The 26,854-nt window shown below is 43.1% G+C and overlaps 1 protein-coding gene and 1 long non-coding RNA gene across 2 annotated transcripts; one reads left to right on the forward strand and one right to left on the reverse strand.

Moving 5' to 3' along the window:
• Positions 1-9,904: 9,904 nt before the first annotated feature.
• LOC142568664 (uncharacterized) lies at positions 9,905-11,498 on the reverse strand. The gene is made up of 3 exons (XR_012825493.1): positions 11,421-11,498; positions 11,117-11,184; positions 9,905-10,223 (listed from the first exon to the last, which is right to left on the reverse strand). It is a non-coding gene; the product is annotated as an uncharacterized LOC142568664 (long non-coding RNA).
• A 5,570-nt stretch (positions 11,499-17,068) lies between these two features.
• Positions 17,069-24,946, forward strand: LOC142568658 (uncharacterized). The gene is made up of 4 exons (XM_075678515.1): positions 17,069-17,963; positions 19,250-19,504; positions 22,360-22,620; positions 24,270-24,946. Exons 1-4 carry the CDS (start codon positions 17,141-17,143, stop codon positions 24,944-24,946), a joined length of 2,016 nt encoding a protein of 671 aa, XP_075534630.1. The 5' UTR covers positions 17,069-17,140.
• The last annotated feature ends 1,908 nt before the right edge of the window (positions 24,947-26,854 follow it).

Raw genomic sequence — 26,854 nt, forward strand, 5'->3', positions numbered from 1 at the left:
AAAAGCTCTTAATTGTTACACAATAGCATAAGCAACTGTTCAACACATGGTACTTTCACCAAACCACATTCCACGCACATGTAGGATATAACCGTTAGCATGGGTTTTTCTTTATTGGGTAGCGCAACAGATGCAGGACTTAAACTATTATCAGATATCTTTTATGCAATGAGCTTCCTGCAACATTCTGCATTACTCTATTATTTTTTCTCTCCTAGAACGTATGCTGCCAGTTCCTTATGGTATAGTGACAAGGGCACAATGTAAACGCACCTGTCTACTAAGTACTTAATATGAACAGCTTCTATTGCACCACATGTCAGCTGCTGTCCGGCCCTGCCCCGATACTGCACTGGTCAAACAAAGGTGCAACCACACTTTCTACAATGGCACGCTACTGACTAACTGCCAAATTTCTTTACATTGTTATGCTCCCGTAGCCAATCATTCAGGCATCATCCTGCTTGTCCTACATAGAGAATCTAAAGCACTGTAGGTGTAATTGCCTGATGATGCACGAGGCACAATCAACAAACTTATTTTCACGCCTTTTTTCGCAGTGGAGTTGGGCATCATCATTTGGGTTAGTCATCCAGCATACCCTTGCTAGCTTGTTAGGTGCAGAGAATACTAGTCGTACATTCAATCGCTGGCCAATCTTTTTCGAGTTGTGTGACAACTTATGTATTTAATAAAAAGAAAAGCCTCGCAGTTGAAAAACAATTTTTCCTGGTCTGGAACTCGAACCCGGGACCACTGCCTTTCCGGGGCACCCGCTCTACCATACGAGCTAACCAAGCGGCTAGCAGATGGCAGGGCGAAGTCAAATTTGTTGACAACTCGAAGCAAAGGCAAGAGTTTGACCTAATAGTTCTACAGAAACCCGCAAGTTGGAGAGAAGTAATGAATAAAGGGTAAAGCAGACATCCAACCGTTCATAGCAATTGCCAAGATATTCTTGCAGAAAAAAAAAGGGTTGATTAGCAGCCGAGAAAATTTAAACCAAACTTGATTTTTGCTCTCTTTTCTCATACTGAATGTTGCCTACAGTGGTGGCTGCGAATGATTTGCGGTTGCGGATTATCAATGCCTTGGCACACCCCTATTTACCTTGCGGTTTTCCGCAGAATTATTAGGTCAAACTCTTGCCTTTAATTGCTTCGAGTTGTCAACAAATTCGACTTCGCCCTGCCACCTGCTAGCCGCCAGGTTAGCTCAGATGGTAGAGCGGCTGCCCCGGAAAGGCAGTGGTCCCGGGTTTGAGTCCCGGACCAGGACAAATTGTTTTTTAACTTCGAGGCTTTTCTTTTTATTAAATACATAAGTTATCACACAACTCAAAAAAGATTGGCCAGCGATTGAATGTACAACTAGTATTCTCTGCACCTAACAAGCTAGCAAGGCTATTCTGGATGACTAACCTGAATGCTGTTGCCAAACACCACTGCGTCATCTGCCACTTACACCTGCAATGCTTTAGATCTTATGTAGGACAAACAGGATGATGCCTGAATGATTGGCTACGGGAGCATAATAACAGTGTAAAGAAATTTGGCAGTGAGTCACTGGCCCAATATAGTAGAAAGTGTGGTTGCACATTTGTTTGACCAGTGCAGTATCGTGGGCAGAGCCAAACAACAGCTGACATGCGAGGTAATAGAAGCTGTTCATACTCGGTACTTAGCAGACGTGCGTCAGCACTACGTCCCTGTCACCATCCCATAAAGAACTTGCTTAATTAAAAAGTGATGTTTGCGTGCTGTCATTTACAGGATGTCACACCATTGTGGATGTGTGGAGAGTCCATAAAAGGACATCTTCCTTTCCAAAATAAGCAGTTGGAAGTTGGCACCATATGTGGTAGTCATTTATCTGTCCCTGCATTTTAACCGATATTGAGGCTCCAAGTACGAGACCAACTAGCCTGAATCAAGGCCTTGGCACACTACTTAGTAAACATGGTAAGAACTCCTGAGGTGCCTTATCATACTACAGTAATACCGTGTTAACTCAAACTCTCATATCTAAAAAAAAATCAGCTGTGGAAATTTTCCAAGGCATCGAACTATTTTTGGACCAAATAGCGGATACCTCAAAATCTTCACTAAGAGTGGAACAAGAACTCTGCCGCAGGACCGTTAAACAAGCTTCACGCAAGACTGCTGCACCTACCACAAAGTGGACACTTTCCTAGGATGTGAACTCAGAACCTAGTGGCATAACAACTTTGTCAAGCAACCATGTAGCACATCATGTGATGGGAGAGACATGAGCAGAGGCAGGCCCGGCAAAATAGCATGCTTGACACAGTTCGTTGTGTTCGCTTTGTGCAACGCATGCGATTTACCATCAGAGGTCCGATTTCCGTTTTACCTTTATTCTACACAATGCTTGCGGCACTGAATTTTAGTCCATACAGCATAGAATAAAAACCCATGTGCAGCATGCGTTTCGGTATGCCCTGCTTGCATATAGCGCATACTTGTGAATGCTCATGTCGCTTTCTGTGGCAGGGTTCCCTGTAAGTCTGTGCTACGTGTGTTGCATAGTAGAAAGTGACATGAGCATTTACAAGTGTGTGCTATGCAACCAGGATGTACCGGTGATAGGTGAATTTACTGACACCGAAATCGCTGGGATGGCTACAAACGGAAGGGGCGGTGAAGGCAATGATAATGAAAGACCTAAAAAGGTGCCGACATCTGCTGAAACAAGAAACGTGCTTCACTTGCTGCGAAATAAAGTTAAATCGTGCGATGTGTGCGATGTGTGCGATGTGTGCGATGTGTGAAGCGGCTCGAGGACGCTTTCCTAGGTCCAGGAGCTACCACGAAGCAGACCAGCCCTATGCACTTTTCATGCACAGAATAAGACTGCAGTGCCACAAAATGGAGCTGATTGATATCTCTGGCATGTTTTTATTTATTTATTTGAAACCTTTATGTTTAGCTGTTGTTGAAAAGCTTGTCAGTAGCAGTAAATTTTTTAAAACGAACTCAACTTTTCACTGCAATTTCCACGACTGATTATCTGGAAAATTCACTTGTCTCAAAATTTTTTCCAGATTTTACTACTTTCAGTTAACAAGGTATTATTGTACATAAGTACTCTCATAAACCATTGCTCATAGACGATTGATGTCGACTTTTCCTGCTCACACAGCAATGCACCACTGCTAGCAGAGCATTCATTTTAATAGACGAATAAAACAATTGTAGGAGTGGTACATTCCCAGAAATACGAATTTTAGTGGAATAATGACAATCTTTATATGCACTGCGAATGAACTTGAAATACTAGCACGTCAGCACCTGTTATTTTTTCAGAACACTGCTGTACTGGCTGCTTTGACAACTGCATACACTAAGCTCCACAGTTAGTACCGAGTAAAGTACTCGGCACATAATCTCGTTTATAATGACATAAACTAGTTTGATTCAGATAAGCAAACACAGCTTGCCTTTCCACCAACTGGTGTGAAGAGTGGAGCTTCCACACCCAGCTCTGCAGGTGCTGGGACTGGCCCCTGAAATAAAAGCAGCACACCTATGTGGTTAGCCAACCTACCTTTCCTAGTTTATCTGTTTTACACAAAAAAATATCAAACCTGACATTAGAAAGAATACCCTACAGAAGACTGCATACAATAAGCATGCATAATCAGTGAATGTGATTATGCCTCATTTCCACATTGCTTGTGCATCAAGCACGTGCTATAAGACTAGCCAGCATCGCCACAGGCAAAAAGTAAACTACAAACTACGTAAGCAGAACCTATCTGGAGATACATTAAAAGTTTTCTTTCTTTTTATAAATGGTTCTTCAATGCTATAAACACAAATTTTCCCACGCCAAACAAGTTCATTAGTGTAGCATTCAATTAACACATAGTCAAACCTCAGGATAGCAAAAGCCTGAGACAATATTCTGGCCACAATGAAATAAGGTTTTCAGCTGTTGGAGAATTGTGAAACAATCCCCAAGCTTTGTTTTGATTTTTGAGGGCTTTCCTAGATTCGTCATTCCACCATGGGTTGCGACGATTCTTTGCCAGTCCGTTAAATTGTTTAATACATTTTGTTGCAGCATCAATAACACAATCAGTTAGGTATGCCACAGCATCATCTACGTTAAAATCAGAATTGTCATCACCGCCTAAATATGCGAGTTCTCGAAAAAGTTCCCAGTTTGCTGATTCGAGGTTCCATCAAGGAAAATGCGGACAGCATGCATCTGGTTTTGTTACCTTTAATGTAATTGGGAAGTAGTCACTCCCATAGGGGTTCTTCAGAACAGACCACTCCAGGTACGGAAATAGTGAGCTCGAAACTATGCCCAAGTCTATGGACGAGTATATTTTATGTGTAACAGTGTAGTATGTTGGTTCTGTTTTGTTCAATAAGCATGCACCTGAAGAAAACAAAATTTTCTATGAGGCGCCCACACGCATCCGCACGTGTTGCCCCACATGGGCCTAAGTGCATTTAGATCACCACGACTATATATGGTGGAGGAAGTTCATCAATCAAGCTGTGAAACTCTGCTTTAGTAAGTTGACAGGAAGGGGAGACGCACATCAAACTAACCGTGATTAGGTGACCAAATAGCACAGCTCGCAATGCAACTGCCTCGAGGGGGGTTCAGATTTATTTGCCGACATTCAACGCCCTTATAGACTATTACGGCTACACGCCCCGAGAAGGTGAGTGCATCATCACGGTCTTTGCGGAAAGTGGCATATTGCCTTAGAAAGTTGGTCTGCATTAATTTTAGGTGTGCTTCTTGTACACACGGCACCTTTGGAGTGAATTTGCGGAGGAGTTCTTTAACATCGTCAAGGTTGTGAAGAAGTCCGCTCACGTTCCATTGTAATATTTGCGTATCCATATGGGAACGAGGTTAGTGCTGTGTGTCTAACAAGAAAAGTTAGGTTACAGGGCCCTTTGCCGGTCCCATAATGCGATGTTTCTCTGTTATGGAACGGTCAAGATTCTCGCCGCTCCTAAGGCGCTGGTGGTGCCGTTTGACTAAGTGTTGTGTCCATCGCCTCCTGCGAGACGCTGGACACCGGCTCTTGAGAGCGATTTGTTTGTCGAGAAAGCCTCTTCTCAAGTGATGAGGCCTTTGAGGCCACCAGCCCAGAGGTCGACGGCCCCTTCATCTCGGACGGTGGAACAGCGCCAGCTGCAACCGCCCAGGGGGCAGGTGACGGCACTGCCGGCTCACTGTGTATGGGCCGGACAGCCGCTGGAGGCAGATGTGGCACTGCCCCGACGCGCCACTTTGGCATGCCTGCGTGCCTCTTTAAACGAAATATGCTCTTTGATTTTGACTGCCATTATTTCTTTTCCTTTTTTTCCAAGATGGGCAGGACCGCGAGTACGCAGGGTGCTCCCCTTCACAATTCAGTGTGCAGTGTTCGCGCATGACTCGGACGGATGTTCATGGTCGCTGCCATTTGGCACAGGTTATTCGGCCATAGCAGTTCTGGGAACTGTGGCCGAACGTTTCACATTTAAAGCATCGGAGGAAATTTGGTGTATATGGCCTGACCCTGATCTTCCATAGCCTGCCTCGATTGTTTCAGGCAGAACACCTGAGCCAAATGTGAGAATAAGATGCTTAGTCTGTATTTCTTTACCATCGCACCTCATCTTGATTCGTTTTACACTGATCACATTCTGGTCACCCCAGCCTTCAAGTAGTTCAGCCTCTGTCAGATCAATCAGGTCACTATCAAATACAACACCACGGCTGGTGTTCATGGTGCGATGCGGCGTCACATTCACTGGAACGTCACCAAAAGACAAGATTCGGCAGCCTTTCATATTGGTTTTATCTCGGAGTTCTAAAAGAAGATCTCCACTTGGAAGTTTGGAAAGTTTATAGCCTTGACCAAGAACATCGGTTATTGATTTCGACACCAGAAAAGGAGATCATTCTCACTGACATTGCGGTGTTCTCGGAATGTATGACATGGAATTTGGGAAAGTTTTCACTATGTTGGCCATAGAAGCTAAATACTTCTTCGGTGCGCCCTCGTTTATGAGGGCGATCAGCAAGTGGGTGAAAAGAACATGCCATAAATATATGCGGAAATTCGGCAGCCCCGCCAACCACCCACCTCCATATGAAGCCCAACAAGGGGATGCTGCAAGACCGTGAAAAACACGTCCTGCAGGCGCCAGCTGTACGACACTACTATAACCAAATCTGTTATAACCAAGGTTGGCTATCCCACACAAGGTTAACCCTTGCTGTCTGGAAAAAGTGGAAGTAAAAGGAAGCCAAGAGGAAACAGTGAAGATCGAAAGCAATAGAAAGACGAAGATTAGAGAGGAGGATAGGAAAGGGCAACTACCGATTTCTCCCGGGTGGGTCAGCCTGGGGTTGGCGTCTACGTGAAGCAGAGGCCAAAGAGGTGCGTACTGTGCCTTCTGAGCAGGAGGCAGACAGCTCTATCCGCATAGCACGATTCTCATAATGAGTTGGCACAAACTAGTATACAAAGTACGATTCGAAAATTCAAGCAGACCAACTGCAAGTGCATTCATGGCAATATTAGTTCTTCAGTATGACACAATGTTTAACAAGAGGAAATAAACACTTCGTTAGGCTTTGTCTAGCAAGCATAGAGGCTTAGCAGGTGCAAATTATCAGGATAAATCTATACACTCACATGGGTGGAAGGCACATGGCTGGCTACCTGGCTGCCTGCCACCTCTTCTCGAGGCCCAAGGACGCAGCTGGGCTTTGCCGACTCGCAATGAGCTGGCAGTGCCTCATCCATTGGGGCAGTGCCGAGATCCAAATCCTGAACACAAATAGCAAGTTGATAGCACATCATAGCAACGAGTACCTCAAGGGTGTACAATGGATGCAGGTTAGAGAACAAATACAACTGAGCAATACAGTGTGGCAGCCCATGCAGAACACCAAAAAATAATCATGCAGATCCAAGACACACTGGAGTCAACGTGAAGCAAAGTCTTAGTGACATGCTTAATGAAGTGCTATAAAAGTAAAGGTGCATATAATAGTCTTTACTTTCACCCTGTGGGACCTGTAATTTTAATTATGCAATGTTTATGTTCGTTCACCATAAACATATGTGCGGAAGTGTCTCATGCAATTTCTTTTTCTTTATGCACTGCATTGCTCACAGGTTATGCCATATTGCAAATGCCAAACAAAGCAGATGCAGATACATATTGTGAGATGTCTACTGCATGCAGCGATGCAACAATGACAAAAGCAACATCATGATGTTTGTATGGCACACATCTAGCTAAATTTAATAATTCTGTACCCCCTTGGGTCACAGTGGCACATGCCGAATGCCTAAACCCAAGGTGCATGCCACTGGATATAACATGTTATTCCATTAAGAGGTCAGTGTGATTTAAAAATACCTTCAAGTCATCATTATACCCACATCTTAAATAGCAACTTTCTTTTTATCCAGAATATAGCATGCTAACTGGCATTAGTGAGTCTGAAAGCATCCAGAGCTATGTCAGCCCAAGTGCTGGAGCCTGCAATCTTTGCACATAAACCTTCATATACATATCCACAATCATACCTACAAAGATACCACAGCAGCAGCAACCATGCCAAACACAGGCTTAGGAAAAGGGGAAATAGAAAAATATAGGAAAAAAGCTTAGCTTCAAGAAAAAAGTGCTCGCAATCCAAAACAGCTAAAGACAATGTTCACTAGGTCATTTTATTCTGATAAAAATTAACAAGACAGTGCTTTCGCCCACTCACTTCAGCATCCGCTCTTTCAGATAAAGTGGCGAAAGCAACAATATCATTTATAGTCCCGTGGCTGCTACATTAGGCTTGCAAAGTACAAACTAAATGCGTACAAATCTGTCTTCGTTCTGGCTGTTCAGATTTCCAGATCTTAATTTTTCACAGCCCCATGCAAAACACACTAGCTGGGCTTTCATGTATTGTGTATACATACCTCATACAGCGTGGTAGACTCTTGCTGCTGATGGACTGCCATTCGGGGGTTTTCCTGAATGAAATTATCCTGAAATCCAGGAACCAACCACATTGCAATTACCACAACACATCAATTCTTCAAATGTGTAGGCCACAGACTTATCAGCATTAGCACATGAACTATAAAGAAGCTATGCGAAGTGTCTAAGAGCAATGGCAAAGTTCTTTTTGAGCCCTTTTCTGAAATTAAACAGGGCCTAACCCGCCACCTTCCTTGCCAATGGCTCAAAACGCATAGATCTGGACCGAGAAGCAAGAAGCGTGCTTGTCAGCTATTACTTGAACATATGTCTGGGCTAGAAAAAACGATTGCTTGGGAGCAGAATGTAGGAATGATGCAGCACAACAGGAAAGAGAAACATCAAACACTGATTGTTCATTTGGTTGCTGCATGGGGACAACCTGAAGTGTGTGCATTCTTCAGTCTAAATTCAAAGCAAGCTTACCCAATATTTGAAGCTTTAAACCACGTAAAAATTTGTGTCACACTACATGGTGCTCTTCAGCTGAATGCATAAGGTCATCTTGCTGGCGGAAATACTACGACCCATGTGTTGCCTCATGTGTGACAACTGTGCAACACTGCAGAGCACTACATGCTATCACTACTGTTGAGAACTAGTAAAGCCCCAGAAACTTGTAGTGAATTATTATACTATTGCATATTGCTGCGCTGGAAGAAAAACACCAGCTTTTTAATTTGTATAGGTCAAGATGTTCACAAGTATACCAACTCGTACTTGCTCCACGCTTATTCCACAGGCATAGGAGGGTGCTAGTGAGTAACGATAGGTGCAAGGATGTGTGTATGAATGGGAGTGTTAACAAGCTTGAGGGGACGTATGAATAACAGCGAGTGCTGATAAACACGACTATGAATGAAATTTGGTGGCAGCGAGTTTCAGTGAATGCGAGTATAATAGGTGGCTGTCCACAAGTGCGAGTGAATGTAATGTGAGTGAATGGTTGTGGATGCAAGAATTATCATGACTGGGTACCATTAAGTGTCAATGCAAGCAACTGCAAATGCCACATGATACTGTATACCATTTTGTATTGCACTATGCGGGAATAGATTTTCTTTCTTTCATGAATGCAAGTGCCAATGACGGCGAGTGAGTGCATAGCCTCCAAATATATAGGCGAGCAAGTATGAGCTAGTATCTGCTTTTTCTGCCTATGGCTGTTTAATGCAAAGGAGATATAATCACCTGGCCTTTGGACGTGAATCCCATAGATTATGAGAAAAGCCATGTAAAGGGCTCCAGATACTTTTTTAAAACCTCAGGTTCGTCAATGTACACATAAATCGATGCATGAGCTGTTTTGAATTCTGGCTTCATTGGATTGTGGCTCACAACACTGATAATTATTTCATTTTACTTTGTGCTCTGTAGTAGGACGTCGCAGTGGCTGAACCACAGTGGTGGATATAACTTTAGCTAAATTTGAAACGGAAGTAACAGCTAGTGCTACAGGCACTTCCTGTGTAGTATATTTTTTTCTCCCTTGTTGTTAGTGCTGTTATGTTTATTTGACAACGAATGCCAATTCACTCAATTTGCCACTCTGCTAATTATACTGCTACTGCATTGAAACATAACCCTTAATGAAAGTTTACACATTATTTCTTGCACTGCGAAATACATTTTTATTTCAGAAAACAACTGTAATGATCTCGTCGCTGAGAAATCTACACTGCAGACATATTAGCAGGATTCCAAGCATTGCACAATAATGCTACCTAGTGCTCACCAGTGATACAGAAGCTAGACTGTACACAAGCAGGAAAGTGCAAAGAAGCAAAGAAAAGCTCATCCACAGTAACTAGTATATAGCCATAAGTGCAGTATTACGAGCGCTAACATGCACGAAATGTGCATAGCGCATAACAAAGCCGTACATATGCAAACTAGAAATGCTGTTGAGTAACACACACTCCCCATTCCTTGGTTTGATTACCTTAAATTATAATTCAGCATAAAATATACGACACCAAAGCTCAATACCATCAAGTTTACACTTGCATTTCGTGGTAAGTTAGATATGTTTTAAAGCTGACTACATAAATAATGAGCAATGCATAATGCATAGTCATTTCTAACAAATAAATATACCAATGCCAATGAAGTTCTCACCTCACATGGCTTCATGGGAGCTTCCCACACTGTTTCCTGCAAATCATCGCTGCAAACATTTGCAGCACAACCCTAAAGGGCAATTGAACAGTACAGTTATCAGAAGTCCATTTACATTTTCTCCAATAGGCACTGGTAAAAGAGTAAGGCCATTAAGGCTTGTAGGGTTTTGTTTTTGACACAACAAAGCTTTGCTGCAAATTAAAAGGTTTAGCTGCTTTAGACAAATTGCTGTAGCTATTAGATTACCACGTGCTTAGAGATATGCATTGATAAGTGTGCAGTTAAATGCATGGAGGAAGGAAAGATATAGGAGGGAGCATTACGTCAGGCAGCCAGCCTTGGCAAGCGAACGCTCCATGAAGCCACAGTGGTGGCCCAACATGTGACCTCTTTGGTCGAGATCTGCTAAGACGTTTGGTTCCCAGTAACTATGCCAATATTTATTCGGTGCACGCTTGTTCAGCTGCCTTGCCGTGGCTCTGCCTGCAGAGTGGGAACACTAAAACCAGCCGCAAACTTAGGCATGCGACCACAGGTTGGGTCACCAGGTTGGCTTCAATCGTGTTGCGGTACGCTCCCACCTATCCTTTTCCTTCCTCCATGGTTAAAGGTAAACAGGCTAAAGTTTTGCAAAATGTGAGATCAGTGCATGAGCAATACAGAAGTGTCATTTATTAGTTGTTTATTAGGATGCAGCTAGACTCGTGTACTCAGATCGACAAATATTATTTTGCTGCTGCTTAGATGAGAAATTCTATATCAAGTACTATGGGTGCAAATTATGTGAGCTGCCAAAGAAATGTCATGATAGAAGTGTGATTGCGGCAGCAAAAGGTTAAACTAGATCGTCAAGTAATCAAATTTATAAATCTGTCCATGGGAAACAGTGCCTGACTTGATTTGACATTTCAAAATCATGAACTTTTGCTCCCCATAAAATATCAACATGCCACATTACATACCTGTGAAGGCAGCCTTGCCGCACGAACTTCTTTTCTTAGTGCCTCAATTATGGAGGCCTCCATGGAATCTGCATGGTGCACATTTACATAAACACAATCATAATTGTCACATAAATGTCCACGCATAGCACAATCAATTCCACTGACTAGCATTAATCTAAAACCTTAGCTTGCATGCTGAGGCATTTTACTACGCCATTCATGCACAAGGACTGACAGCACGCTTGTGAGGCGACACAGAATACTGCAAAAATAAATTTCTAAACAAAGTGACACAGTCATTTAAAAATAAATTATTGCTCACTCATCCTCTCCTCGAGTAAGCTGTGGAGTTTCTGGTTTTGCTGCCGCTCTTCAATCCGCTGCTGCTCGGATATTCTTAATTTGTTTTTGAGTGCTGCAATTTCATTTTCCGCTTTCTTCAGCATCTTCCGGGGCACCAGCTCATCTTCACTGCTGGAGTCCGTATCTCCAGCAGCAGATTTTTTCTGAAGGATCTTCTGCATTCTTGATTTTTTGGCAGTTTCTAGTCGGCGCCGCTTTTCCTTTGTTGGTACATCCTAGTAATAATGTAAATGGCAAGAGGAAAATGAAGTTGCATGATATTTGTTTCGGCAAACTTTGCAATTGTTAAAGCATTATTATCATTATTATTACCTTGAGGGCTGGCTTCTGCTTGTGCCGATATCTCTCACTTGATTCTTCAAACACGTCCATAGGAACAGGCTTGTGCTGCTTTGACATCCGGGAAATCAAATCAGCTTTGCCACCTGAAGGATAATTTAAACACAATGCTGATTACAATAAAATATGGCATTTGTGATGGTCATCGCAGTTACCGATTAAAAAGCAATAATAATGACACATGTAGAGACATTAGGCGCTAAATATAACTGAGGGATTCTACAAGACATACAGAAAAGGAAAAGTAACAAGCGGAAGCAGTAAGTGCCCCAAAACAAGCACACTACAGCATGGGCACTTTGTTGCTTCACATCACATCCGTTAACATGTTGCGTGCTAACGTGTGTTAATTAACACAGGTTAAGTCTTGATGCAGCAGGTTTCCGTTCTTTTGAACACATGTCGCACGTGTCAAATGAGAAACAGAGTCTGTTGAGTAAAAATTTTCGGTAGAGTCGGCAATGAGGCCCAATTTCAGACCAAGAAACGCGTGGCGAGCACCTACAAGGCTACATTTTTTTTCAGTTATTTTCCCATTTCCTTTATCAATGACATATAAGCCGCCTATGTTATAACCACGATCGCACAGTGAGTTGTATGCTAAGATAGGCCGCGATTATGTGACAATGCCTTACGCCGATTCTATGCCACTCTAGCGCGGTCGGAACGTCACTATGACCACTGATGCTGCGAGAAGGAATAACGTTGGAAAAGTCATCGCCATAACATCGCAGCACTAATCTCATTGATCAGGACTCGTTACGATAACTGGACCCAATAAAGGAACGCGCACACAGCGCTGTGTGCATGCTTCATTTAGCGACATAGAGGCTGCATGAAATGCAGCGCAAAGCACCGCGATCTGCACCTGTTACTATAATCTCAGGTGCTTTCCTGAGGCCTCCGTTTGCCTGTTACATGTGCCCTCCTGGAGAAGTACTTGTGAAAAATGCAATATATCCACTCAACGAAAAAAAAAAAGCACCCAGCTACGAGAAAAGCCCCCCGCGACATCTACAACACCAGTCACAACTTTGCCCTGCGATCGACCCCCGCGAAGCAAATGAAGTGTTGAAAGTTGATATATACTCACATCCCAACACCATGATGTTGCCGGAGTAGTACCCTTCGTCGCCTTCGAAGCCTTTTCCGCTTTCTCTCCAATAAATGCCCTTGTTGCAGGCCAAATCGTTCATGTCATTGGGACTGTAATCCTTTATGAGGCTTACAGAGACGATCGCCTTGCCTCCGTCCTCATACTCCACATACGCGTGCGTCGGCGCTGACATTTCCAAGGACAAATATAAAAAGTACACTAACACAAAGAAATAAATACGAGGCCTACAAAAGTACGGAAAGTAATCAAAAAAGTGGCACAACTATATAATTAAAGATGAAGGAACTATACACTGAATACACACATACAAATTAATATAAGCACTTACAGAGAAAACTTAAAAGAAAAAATAATCACGGCACTACACTTAAATTAAGCTATATATAGATACAGTAATAAAGATATAAAAGATAATATAAAAGAGATATAAAAAGAGATATAGAAAAAGGAAATATGAATATATAGGAATAGGAATATAAGAATGAAAAAAAAACGTGGCGTATGCAGAAATATGGCGAGGAAAGCAGCGACGATAGCAGGAGCTAGGGTAGCAGGGCTTTGCACAAAGACGTACACGCGCTTTTATAGTCTTGTATGGCTTGTAGTAAATATGCATAGACTGCTGACACCGTATACGAATTTATGGAGGTACTGAATGTGTGTGCTCTGTGTTGCTACATGGCAGTGGAGAAAAGAAAAACTAAAATACGTTTATGCACAACACATGTCGGCCATGCCGTATTCTCAGTTCCGTCGTGTGCAGGCCGCAAAAGCATAGCCTTTGAGATCTAATACCAATTGAAATTGTCGATGCGCCATGGATTCAATACTACCTATTTGCAATATGCTTAAGTAACCATTTAAATATCGCGTTATCTTATCCTGATAATACCTTTTTGAGGATCTTCAGCGCCGAATTTGACGTCTATGACGTGTTTCTGACTCCCGCAACCGCTTCCGCCTTCTGCTGCAAGCAACAGCATGGCCTTCAAGATCAATGTTTATTACGTTGATGAGCACATCGCTGGGCCGTGGATTTGGACACCACCTGTCATTAATATTGAATCTCCACCCTCACGCGAACCGATTCGCGGAACATAAAGATCTGTTCGTGTCTCACGTGCTTAGGTGTGATAACCTGAATAACCGCAGTGTACGTTATGAACCAGATTTTCGATACGTTTCTTTCCTCCTGTGGTGCATGTGGCCTGCATTTAGTTGCGTGTGCCTGGTACATCCTCAGGGTATTTTTGTCACAGAAGTGATTGAACTTAGAGCCGGAGTAATAACTCAGGCCTGAGCTGTTAGCAGTTAAAAAATACGGCCGGTATATATTGGTCAAAAAGAAAAAAAAGAGGTCGTTACTATTTTTATAAGTACTGATACCATTTAAATGTGGCTGATGGTAAGACGTAACAAGTGTCCCAAAGGGGCACTCAAGGTTTATTTACTATTAGGTCCATCATATCTTTCTACCTGCAGCTGTCCCTCTCTTTTTAGCGCAACTCCAAGCTCACGTGATACATCATATACAAAAAATTAGAGAGAGGGGAAAGGAAAGGAGGGAAGAAATACTTTAAACTTCAATTGAGCATCTTGCCTTCGGTATGCGCACGCATGCTTTCAACACATCATGATAATTCTACACTCGAGAGCAAAAGTGCTTAGACGACGGTATTAGCAACATATTAGCATGTCGGTATTAGCCGACATGTGTTGTGCATAAACGTATTTTAGTTTTTCTTTTCTCCACTGCCATGTAGCAACACAGAGCACACACATTCAGTACCTCCATAAATTCGTATACGGTGTCAGCAGTCTATGCATATTTACTACAAGCCATACAAGACTATAAAAGCGCGTGTACGTCTTTGTGCAAAGCCCTGCTACCCTAGCTCCTGCTATCGTCGAAGGCAAGATGCTTAATTGAAGTTTAAAGTATTTCTTCCCTCCTTTCCTTTCCCCTCTCTCTAATTTTTTGTATATGATGTATCACGTGAGCTTGGAGTTGCGCTAAAAAGAGAGGGACAGCTGCAGGTAGAAAGATATGATGGACCTAATAGTAAATAAACCTTGAGTGCCCCTTTGGGACACTTGTTACGTCTTACCATCAGCCACATTTAAATGGTATCAGTACTTATAAAAATAGTAACGACCTTTTTTTTTCTTTTTGACCAATATATACCGGCCGTATTTTTTAACTGCTAACAGCTCAGGCCTGAGTTATTACTCCGGCTCTAAGTTCAATCACTTCTGTGACAAAAATACCCTGACGATGTACCAGGCACACGCAACTAAATGCAGGCCACATGCACCACAGGAGGAAAGAAACTGCCAAATTCATAATAACTTTCATGCACTACAAAATTTTGCACTATATATCGTAACAGAATATTGACAAACATCCTTAAGAATATTTTGGTGTATATAATGCAGGTATTTGTGTCAGGAATGTATCAACGTTTTCGAACATTATATATATATATATATATATATATATATATATATATATATATGTGTGTGTGTGTGTGTGTGTGTGTGTGTGTGTGTGTGTGTGTGTGTGTGTGTGTGTGTGTGCGAGACGCAATTAAATCACACAGTACCTGCCGCTGTGGCGATAGGTGTGTATGTTTAGATGGCTATTGTTGTCTGAAGCTATAGTTGAGGCTGAAAGGGTCCGCCTGGCCACATCAGATAGAAAATGTGTATCGCACATAGCCGACTGTACTGTGACTTTTCCTCTGCTCATAAGCTGGGATATGTCTCGGTGAAATGTGTGTTTGGGGAAGATACACCCAACGTAGGAAAGTATATAATAATCGTATCGACGTCGTGCGTGAAGAACTAAGCGCGCACAACGTATGCAAACTCTCAGCGGTAAAAGATACGCCAAACATAACAGCTAGCAGTCCCAAATCTTCGATGCGCACAGCTTCACAAATAACCAAACACATTTACAAAACTCCTAGTAAAGTTAGTTCGTGATGTCAGTCGGAAAACGCGACTGCCAAATTCATAATAACTTTCATGCACTACAAAATTTTGCACTATATATCGTAACAAAATATTGACAAACATCCTTAAGAATATTTTGGTGTATATAATGCAGGTATTTGTGTCAGGAATGTATCAACGTTTTCGAACATTATATATATATATATATATATATATATATATATATATGTGTGTGTGTGTGTGTGTGTGTGTGTGTGTGTGTGTGTGTGTGTGTGTGTGCGCGTGTGTGTTTGTGTGTGTGTGTGCAGGCTCAGCGAAACACTCGAAACGAATGCAAAGGCGCAGACGCGGTGTAGGCGTTGTGCTATGTCTGATGAATGTGCACGGTGTGCGTAAGTTTGAGAGGTGCTAAACTGGAGGTATGATCGGTTTCTGGGGCGTAAATTCACACCACAGTTGCGGAGACACATCAGACGCGCGTAAGCGGGGTTTTAACGGTGCTCGTACTCGTCTGCTGCGTCGTCTGCTGCGCCGCTGCTTCGCACCTGCACCAAGTCGGCACCGACCGTGGAGCGGGTGCAGCAAAATCACGAACCAGCCCTGCACCTTTCCTGCACTTTTTCAAACGAACGTCGTGGTTCTGCTGGCGTCATTGCTGCACCGCTGAAACGAATGGCAGGGTGCACTGGTTCAAGTGGTGAAGGCGCTGGCATCGAGACACCCTAGTGACGGCGAATCGAACGTACCAATCGGGGCCACGTGACTACATTCCGAACAGTGAATCTTGGCGGTGAGTGCACGCGTATCCTGACAGGTGCTTTGTTCTGCGGTTGTGTACGCTTTCATTTGCTTAGCTTTTTTTACTACGTACCGTGGTCTCTTCGCGCCTATCAATGGAGCCTCCCGCTCGGAAGAGGAAAATGTACCTCCACGATGGCCAACCTTTTCAGGTTCCCTCATCGACACGCCGCTATAGGTTGCGTCACATGTCACAGCCGGTTGCGCAAGGGCATGCTTCGAACATTGCCGAACCTGATCTCTCCTGCTCGTTTGACGACTGTCCGCTACTTTCAGACTATGAAATCGGCGCATCGTCAGCTGGCCGTCAGGCTGACCATGCATGCCCGGCCCCAGACGAAGGCAACGAAAGCGGGCAATCCGACCCAGTACCGCCGATAGACGTTGCCCAAGCGCTCGCAACGGCTCTGCGCGAGTATGGCACGGGCACCCTTCCTGGATCCACAACAACAAAAGCTGCTGCAGTCGTAATGATTCTAGCTTTTGTTGTTGCGCATGGGCTGCCTTGGGACACCGTGGACGGGTTGTTGCGTCTCATCGAAGCATTGTTTGGATTTCAAGGTGACATGCTGCCTCCAAGCAAGTATCTACTCAGGAAGTTGTGGAATCCAACGATGCATACGGCCGTGAATCGCCATTACTACTGCAACATTTGCGGAAGCCAACTAGAGCAGCTAAGTTCAGAGACAATGCGCTGTCAAGCATGCCAAGCAGATATGAAAGTCTCGCTATTGAATAACGCAGGTTGCTTTTTCAGCATCTTGAACATCAAGCAGCAAATTGGTCAGTCAATAGCAAAGTTTAAGGACCTTCTGTTCGCCCAAATGGAAAAAATAGAGCAAGGATTGCAATGCGATTCAGTGAGTGACATCACCAGTGGTGCCTTTTACAAGAGTCTTAGACAGAGTGGCAAGATATCCCACAAGGACTTGACGCTCACATTCAACACTGACGGAAGCCCTGTTTATAAATCGTCGAAAGCGTCTGTGTGGCCCATCCAGTTCACTATAAATGAACTTCCACCAGGTGTGCGCCGCCAAAGCCCTGTTCTGGCTGGATTGTGGTTTGGCCACAAACATCCAGACATGATGCTGTTTATGGAAAAATTTGTGGAGGCATTACAGGCTGTTGGAACTGTTGTGTGGCAGCATGGAACAGAAACGGTTAGATCAAAAGTTCATTCCATCTGCTGTTCAGTTGATGCACCAGCCCGTGCAGCAGTGACAAACCAGACACAGTTCAATGGAAGGTTCGGCTGCTGCTGGTGCCTGACCTGTGCAGAACAAATCGAAGGTATGGCGTTTTTCACATTGCTCATGAATTATTAGCTGTCTCTGATTCAGATGTGCCCGCTAATTGAGTGACCATACGCCATTTCGTCATAAGGATGTGTTGGAAAATGTCTTGCCATGATAACTAGTCTTAGACTCAAACATTGCAGATCAAAGTTGTTTTCACGTTGGCTTCTATAATGTTTTACTTTGTGTGATGATACCTTCTAAGCATACTTGCGACTTTCTTGCATTGGGTTTTCTTCTTAAGCTAGTTTATGGAATGCGCAAGTTCTGTCCCTGTTTTGACAGTGCGGTGCATGCTCTGCATTATGTTGTGTTTTACAGCATCCATAGAGGAGTGGTGTGTAAGTTCTCTCTGCTCCGGCGTTCACCTATTTGAAGTGCAACTGCTATGCAACAACTTTATAGTGGGGGGACACAGTGCTGCATTGTCGATTTACACTGTGGGCAATAGCTTGTAACAAAAGGTAGCACAGTACAGAGGCAGTAGCATTTAGTGTATTGATAAAACCGATCTATTGGGCTTACTTTATAGGTACTGACGGGCTAGTTGGGTACCCATGATTTTGGTGAAGCAGTGCACTTGGAAAAGGACTGCTCCTGGACATTTGGACATACATCAGTGCATGTGTATGTCTTCATAATTCATTTTCGTGAAAATGTGTTTTTTCCCAAGTGCGCTGATTCACCAAAGTCATGTCAAGTGGGCTGTATATCGGTCAGTGGCATGTTTGCACTGAGGCCTTTTGGCGACTTAGAGCATGCTAAAATCTTTTTGTTCAGGCTGTTCTTGGTGCAGTGCAACGTGATGAACTAGAAATCTACTGAAGCAAGGTGTGAGGCTGGGCTAGTTATTAATCCATGATGTGCCCGGTGTGACAGCATACAAAGGGCGGAAAGGCACGATGGAGACAAGCACACGATGAACAAATTGGCTGGCACTTTCCTGCAAGCATTCTATATTGATGCAGATTCTTGCTAGAATAAAAAGAACATATGATTCACATTTCTGTGCGCATATTTGTTGAAAGTACTGAATTGCTTGCAGTTGACAACATAGCTTTCATGTCACTACCTGTTACTGTTTAACTTGTGAAGGGCCATGAGATGCATAAGGTGCTGCATCGCATTAATCTAAATGTCAGGCAACCTACTACATTGTACCCTACAAAGCACCAATATGTCACTATGAGCACACTTGTAATAAACATTGTGGGATTTCCTATAAATGTTTGTATTTTTAGGTGTATGTAAAAAAATTTATGGGAATTTCCTTCATTGCAGGTACTCCTCGTTACATCCAAACGGACTTTGCACTGAGAACAGAAGAAGGGGTCCTGAGAGACATGAAGCTTGCCCTTGAGCTGAATGTGCCAGTGAATGGCATCAAGGGTCCATCGCCCCTGATAAACCTTAATTTGTTCAATCCAGTGTTGAGCCAGGCAGTTGACTACATGCACTGTGTGCTGCTTGGAGTGACAAGGCAGCTTACCGAGTTTTTGCTGGACAGTGCAAACTCCCAGGAGCCGTTCTACATCGGTATGTACCTGTGCTCACTTGTTAAAGTGGAGTAATTGAATTCTATATTTTGTTCAGATAAGTCAATTTTGAAGGGAAATAACAATTTGCTCTTGCAGTGCATGTGACAAGAGTATGCCTGATAACATCCATGATTTAGCTGGTACTGATGTTACATACATACAAACATTTCTTTTTTTAGAAATATTACATATCCTGCGCACAAGTCAGAATACTTATGTAATGCAATGCGCTTGCCATGCTCTAAATTGCAGGAAAAAAGAAGAAGGGGCAATCAACCATTCCAGTATACTGGGGAGTGCCGAGCATTGTGAAAAATATCCCACTAAAACTTGCAATTGGTCCAGTGTGGATACCTGCCTGGAAATAGCACTGAAAAGGAAATGTTTACAGACTACAGTAGGAATGCCTTTATGTAAGAAGTACACGTAACCGAAATTGACAGATTTGGCCGAGCTGGGTTGAACTAGTTATAAAACAGCTGATTGCTGAGTTGTCGGCTAGTTATTTCAACAGAAAACACACAATCCAAAATTTTTGTTAGTACTTTTTTAATTTCACGTGATATTCTGTGACTTGCATGTTCTAAGACCTATGGTAAGCATGTGGCTTAAAGAAACTTGAACACGTCATTGCAGTATTACCAGCGTCTGCATGTTCATCATCATTAACGTCTCCGTTTTTGTCGATTAGTATAATGCTTCCATTCTTCGAGCTTTCTGGGACCCGTGCAGTCGATAGTCACCTCGTATAAAGAGCTGCCAGTTTTCCAAGCGTTATGTCTCCTCCATCTTTGATTAAATCGACTGTTATTCCATCTTCTCCTGCTGCGCTCTCTTGCTTGTTTCACGTCTTGTAAGGCCCTTCTCAGCTCATCGCAAGTTATAGGAGTTTCTGTATTCTGTTCTTTACTGTTTTGAATGGAGTTCTCCCGAGTCCTCTGGGCACTGTACGGGTCAGTACAGAATTCTTCCACTGCCTTTACTATACCTTCAAGATTGCTGATGGTATTACCCTGTTCATTTTTTAGTGCATACATCTTGGTTTGTCCTTTGCCAAGTTTCCTTCTCACTCATTTCTGGCTGTGTCCGTTTTTTACGGCTTCTTCAGTCTTTCTCATGTTATAGTAAAGACTATCACTTATTTTCGCCTTGATCAGTTTTTACAGTTCCGCGAATTCTACCTTATATCTTGAATTCGACACTTTCATTCTTTGTTGTTTCTTTATTAGGTCCTTTGTTACTTGGGAGAGCTTGCCTACTGGTTTCCTTGGTGCCTTGCCTCCCACTTCAATTGCTGCCTCTGAAGCCAGCCCAGTTATGGTTTCATTCATTACCTCTATGTCAGCATCTCTCTGTTCTAAGGCTGCATATTTGTTTGCAAGTACCAGCCTGAATTTGTCTGCTTTTACCCTTACTGCCTCTAGGTTGACCTGTTTCTTCTTGACCAATTTTGCTCTTTCTCTCTTCAAATTGAGGTGAATCCTAGCCCTTTCTAACCTATGGCCACAGCACTTTATTCTACCTATCACTTCTACATCCTGCACTATGCTGGGATCGGCAGACAGTATGAAATCAATCTCACTTCTTGTTTCACTATTACGGCTTTTCCAGGTTCACTTTTTATTGCTACGCTTCCTGAAAAAGGTGTTCATTATTCGAAGTTCATTCCTTTCTGTGAATTCTGCCAGCATCTGTCCTCTAGCGTTCCTAGAACCGATGCCATAGTTTCCAATTGCCTGTTCCCCAGCCTGCTTTTTCCCCATTTTTGCATTGAAGTTGTCGATTACTGCAGTATACCGAGTTTGCACTTTTCTCATGGCTAATTCATCTTCATAAAACCGATCTACTTCATCATGATCGTGACTGGATGTTGGAGCATAGGCTTGTACTGCAACCCTCTCATTAATGCTGTAGAATTCATCAATGTTGCCTGCCATGACCTTATGGATTAGGAATCCTACCCCGTATTGCTTCTTATCTGGGAGACCTCTATAGCAGAGGACATGGCCGTTATTCAGCAATGTATAACGTCACCAGTTCTAGTCTCACTAAGGCCGATGATATCCCAAACAATATGTGGCAGTTCCTCAAAGAGTCCTACTAAGCTAGCCTCACTAGACAGAGTCCGGCTGTGAAAGGTTGACAGGGTCATTTTCCATTGGCGGCCTGTCCAGACCCAGAGATGCTTAGCACCCTCTGCTGCGTTGACCGCCGCATTGGTCAGGTGCTCCGTAGCTGCTGGGGACTGAGGCCCATGGGTTATTTGTAGGAATCATAAGGGAGGGGGTGGCCAAATACTGTACCAGAGAGGCCAATTCCTGTTCTGGTGAGGGAGTGTCTTTGTCTAAGCTTAGTGTGCCTTCCTAATTTGGTTGTCCCTGGATTAGTATAGTCCCACTCGCTCTCTGCATCTTTTGCCAGTGTCAGGCATCACTGCAAGCCTCTGGATGTCATATAACTGTAAAGGCAATGTGCTTCTCTGTGCATTAAGAAAATTGATGATAGTATAGGTTTCATATCACAGCAGCCAACATTGGCTATAATGCACCAAGCACTAATAAATGTCGTTTTAGTAATGCCTAATGCTTGGATTGCTATAAATATTTGTGGCCTTGCCACAGCTACCATACTATGCGGAGTCTGTAGTTTTTTTATGTGTTTGTGTCCACATGGCATTGCGTGAAAACTAGGGTATTACTAAGGCATGGTTAACATCTAGTCTTGGTACTTGAGAAGCTGGGCATATGATTTCACTATTCCCAACCATTGCAGGTATTGTAATCGGTGAGGCAAACATCCTCTTCATGGCATAGATGGAATTTGTGGTAGTAACTACGGCTAATTTTTGTGCAGGTGCTCCTTCAACTATAGCCAAGCTGGATAAACGTCTCCTGAGTATTTGCCCACCCCACTGCTTCACACGGCTGCCACGGTCCTTGGCAGACAGGTGCTTCTGGAAGGCGAGCGAGTGGAAGAACTGGCTGCTCTACTACTCTCTGCCAACAGTACTCGGAGTGCTGCCACCACGGTTCTGGAGGCACATGTCAATGCTGGCCGAAGCCATTTTCACTCTGCTCAAGAGTGACATTTCACCAACTGATCTTCAATGTGCAGGTAAATTGTTTACTTGCAGTTAGACTATCTTGCTTCTATTTTTAAGAGTATTTACCACTCAGCCTGTTATTACCATTCTCCTGCTGCCAGTGTTCCCTTGTCATAGTCGTTAGCTGGTCCTTCATCAAACCTGCAGCCCCCAGCGACAGCTGTTAAGTGTTAAGGCAAAAAAATACTGCATGGCCATTTGGTCACAAGTCTGCTTCAGACCAAAGTTAGGGATGTCATTATTAGAAATAGGTAAACGAAAATCGAAATTTTCGAGAGCATTGTTTAGGGTAATTTTATGATGTGAATGTTATTTTAGTATATTACATACTTACTGTACACAAACTGAAAAGCCAAAGAGCAACAATGTGCACACCTTTGGTTAGAGCAGAGGCGCAGAGACTACTCTGTCCCCTACACAACATTTTGCGCATCATCAAAGCATCACATAGTACGTGCCTTAGCCAATCAGTTCTGTGGAACCTTGCTAGGTGGTCATTTTCCATCTTAGCTAACCACTATACTTGCAGGCTGAAGTAATCAGCAAGCCCAAAGCGACATTGATTATGGCAAAGGCTTGGATTTGTCAATGAATTCAACCTTGTTCTGCAATATAGCCTTCTGATTCGCTCAGATAGCAGAGTGAAAGGCCCTAAAAGTGCCTGTCCCTGGATCGAGTCTTGTAAAACAAATGCATCCTCTAGTGCAAAGCTTTTCTCCTGACACTACTTTTCTTTCATGACTTATACAGCATGCTATATACCACTGTGGCAGGTGCATTTCTGATCGTCCATTCACTCTGCATATTCCCCTCGATGTCCCTGTACCCAGCAGTGCACCCAGTGAAAAAGTGCTCCCGCAGCCTCGTTTGCACGATTTTCTGGCAGCTGTGTTTTGTCTGGTATTTGAGGTCGCACAGATGTGGGAGCATTGTGCACACAATCTAACTTCTATAGGAGGGTAAACAAGAGTCAGAAAAGACTTATATCTGGTCCTGCACTACAACAGGTTGCATTTTATGTGCTCTGAACTGCATTTGTTTTGTTCCACTGCTGCACTTCTGAAGCTGTGCAACACCAACTATCCTAATTTTGTGCACTGCTGGTTTCTTCTGGTAGCCATAGCTTCTGAAATTTATGAAGCCTTTAATTAGACTGTCTGAGTCATTACAATTTCACTCTCATTGACAACCATGGCAACATTGTTTTCTTTTCTGTTTTTTTTTTGCTGTGAATGCTAAAACAAAATGCTATGCAGGAAGATAAAACACTCAATCTGTGCACATTTCATAGGTATGCTTGATTGTGGCGTGAAATACATTTCATGAAAAGGGACAGAGAAAGGACGATAGTGAAGCGGCCAACAGGGGTGGATGTTTTCTGAAGTTGAGTATTGGACTGCAGTTATCATGTGACTATTGTAGATACATCCCCAGACACCATAATAGATGCTCAAGCTATGTCAGAGTGTATTTATTCTGTGTCCCCCATTATGTAAAGTTTTACTCTTGATACATGGGGATGCTCTAATTTAAACCTTGTTAGAGACACACGTTAAGCGGATGAAAGTATTGGAGATGTGATAATTTACATGTGCATTGACAAGCTCACTCAAAGCTTTCTTTCAACAATACTCTTACATGAAACAATTATTTTTTCTAGGTCACCTGCTTGAATCATTTGTGTGCAGAGCTGCAGACCTCTATGGGACTCGCTTCATGACTTTTAATGTCCACCAGCTTCGCCATCTGACGTCAAGCGTGAAGCATCTGGGTCCCCTTTGGGCAAACCCAGCGTTTCCCTTCGAAACAGGGAATGGGAAGCTGACAAAGATGGTAAAGGCAGCAAAAGGAGCTCCGACACAAATACTGGAGAGAGTCACTCTGGAAGGAGAGCTGGAGCTTGCGCTGCATTTGCTTTCTCTTCCGCATGATGTGGTGAGGTTTTGCGAAAGACTGCTTGGCAATGTTCCTGTTAAGAAAGTCACTCGAATTGATAATGTATGCTTATTTGGAGCACCAGTTACAGCTATGTTGTCCGAGCGGGAACTGCAATCTGTGCAAAATTTCTTGGACACAACATCTGCTGTAATTGAGGAATATTCAAGAATGAGCTTTGAAGGCACAATTATACACAGCCAGCAGTATAGAAAAGCAAAGAAAAGTGACTGTTCTGTCGTTGCAAGCCATGATGGGAAATTTTTTATAGTTTCCCATATATTGCATGTAATTGACGGCATTTCTGGCGTGGTTCTCTTGCTTTGTCAGAAACTGGGAATTGGTGAAAATGCTGATGGTTTTCCTCCTCACATCAAAGAGTGTTTTTTTGTCACCTGTTGACACTTGTGTTGTTTTAAAGCCTGCTTCTGTTGCAATGCCGGCTTTGTTTATAGACTTTGAGGCTGAAAGCAAGCAGTATGTATGTGCATTGCCCAACATTGTAGAACGAGATTGAACTGAAGTACGAAAACAAAAGTCTCTGCGTCACTGTATTTATGGAAATCTAACTAGCACGTTTTTTCTGAGAAACTGCGTTCAAAAATAACCTGAACTTATATAAAACAAAAGCTGCGTATATGGCCACCAGCGTTTGTGGCATTGTGGAAAGCTCGGTATCTGCAAGAACGCTCGCTGCCGCATACTTTGACAGGTCAGATGCAGAGTTGCATATAATCTGAATTAACTTCTGGGGTGTTACGTGCCAAAACTATGATCTCATTATGAGGTGCGCTGTAGTGAGGGACTCTGAATTAATTTTTACCACTCGGGTATATTCAACGTGCCCCGAATATGCAGCACATGGGCGTGTTTGCAATCCACCCTATCAAAATGTGGCTGCTGCGACCTCGTGCTTAGCAGCACAGCACCACAGCCCTTGAAAGTCAGTATTCTCTCTAGAAGTGATTGCTTGAGATTACCACCCCTGTGTGCTTGGTATCTGAGGCCAATAAAGGCCAAACTTCAATGATAATGCATCACTTTCATTACGAAAGCTCATATATAAAAAAAATTCCCTTTGGTGAAGGTAACTTCTACATGTCTCGTATTCTGATCCTGAACGTTTAGGGCATGCTATATTTTTCTATTATAAATCTGGCGAGTTGCATTCATACATAATTTTATTTTGTTACTTTAATCTCGTGAAAATTGAGTGGGTTAGAATCCCATAAGTACAGTGTCAGTATGGGTCTGCGTTTTCGAAGTTTATCTTGGAACAAATTCACATGTTTTGTTTATTCCACAATGAAGTTATAGTTGCTCATTCTGGCATGCACTATTTATTTGACTGAATGAACATACTCTGATGGGAGCCATGGCGTACATAGCACCGATGTCTTCCACTCACTTTTTTCTCTGCCTACACTGGCTGGCCTTGTTTGTTTAATTTAATCTTTTTTCTACATTCCATGGGTGTACCACTAAGTTGCCTTTCAATATGGTGATCTACTGTAGTAGTTGAGATGGTGACACGCATTACTCACTGCTTTCCAGGTCCACTTGCATAAACAGTAGGACATTCTTTAGTTCGGTGTGTGACGAAGGTGCTGGTGAAAGAGACTCGGAGGCTTTTGCAGAAAGACTATTACACAAGTGTACCCTCATAGTGTGACTTGTCTTCCCTCGTGTGAAGCTGAGAATATTGTCGTAAGTAGAGCCTGCTGGACGATATCAGTGAGCATTAGAGTTGGTACACATAGAGTGCCAAGGCAATGGATGTGTAGCTACGCGGCGTCATACAATCGTTGCAGACCACGTGTGTCATTGTATGACTTCTCATTCTAACGATGTCAAAGTGCCGTCAGTGGTCCTGAATAATCTTTGCTCAATCTCCAAATCTTTCCTTCAACAGTGAGGTGGCATGCACACAGCATGTTTCAAGTGCGTGCAAACAAGAGACTGCTGCTGCGACATCACCAGCCAGAAAACACTTTAGGTAGTCAAATTTGGCGCAACATATGTCAAATCAGTTGAGGTGAATAGTTGGGTCAAATTGTTCTCAGAAGCCTGTCCACTCATTGATGTCCCCTTGAATGTGGACATATGTAGAGGTAGCAATCGAGGTCCTACGAATCTGGCTGTTGTCTCGTTTCTAGGCAATATGACTGCCTTGTGCGCTTGAAGTTTGTGATTGTATGCTTTGTGCTCATTTTATATAGATGATTTGGTAATGAAGCTTGGCAAGCACGCTGGTTCCTTCATTGCTGTGTTCTACTGTGGCTGTATACTGCTCTTTGAGCTGTTTGGTCG

The sequence above is a fragment of the Dermacentor variabilis genome, unplaced genomic scaffold (genome assembly GCF_050947875.1).
Source record: "Dermacentor variabilis isolate Ectoservices unplaced genomic scaffold, ASM5094787v1 scaffold_28, whole genome shotgun sequence".
Lineage (NCBI taxonomy): Eukaryota > Metazoa > Arthropoda > Arachnida > Ixodida > Ixodidae > Dermacentor > Dermacentor variabilis.

Coding starts and splice junctions, on each gene's coding strand:
- LOC142568658 (XM_075678515.1), top strand. CDS start 17,141: ATGATTCTAGCTTTTGTTGTTGCGCATGGGCTGCCTTGGGACACCGTG. Junction 17,964..19,249: donor CTGTGCAGAACAAATCGAAG/GTATGGCGTTTT, acceptor CCTTCATTGCAG/GTACTCCTCGTTACATCCAA. Junction 19,505..22,359: donor CCAGGAGCCGTTCTACATCG/GTATGTACCTGT, acceptor ATTTTTGTGCAG/GTGCTCCTTCAACTATAGCC.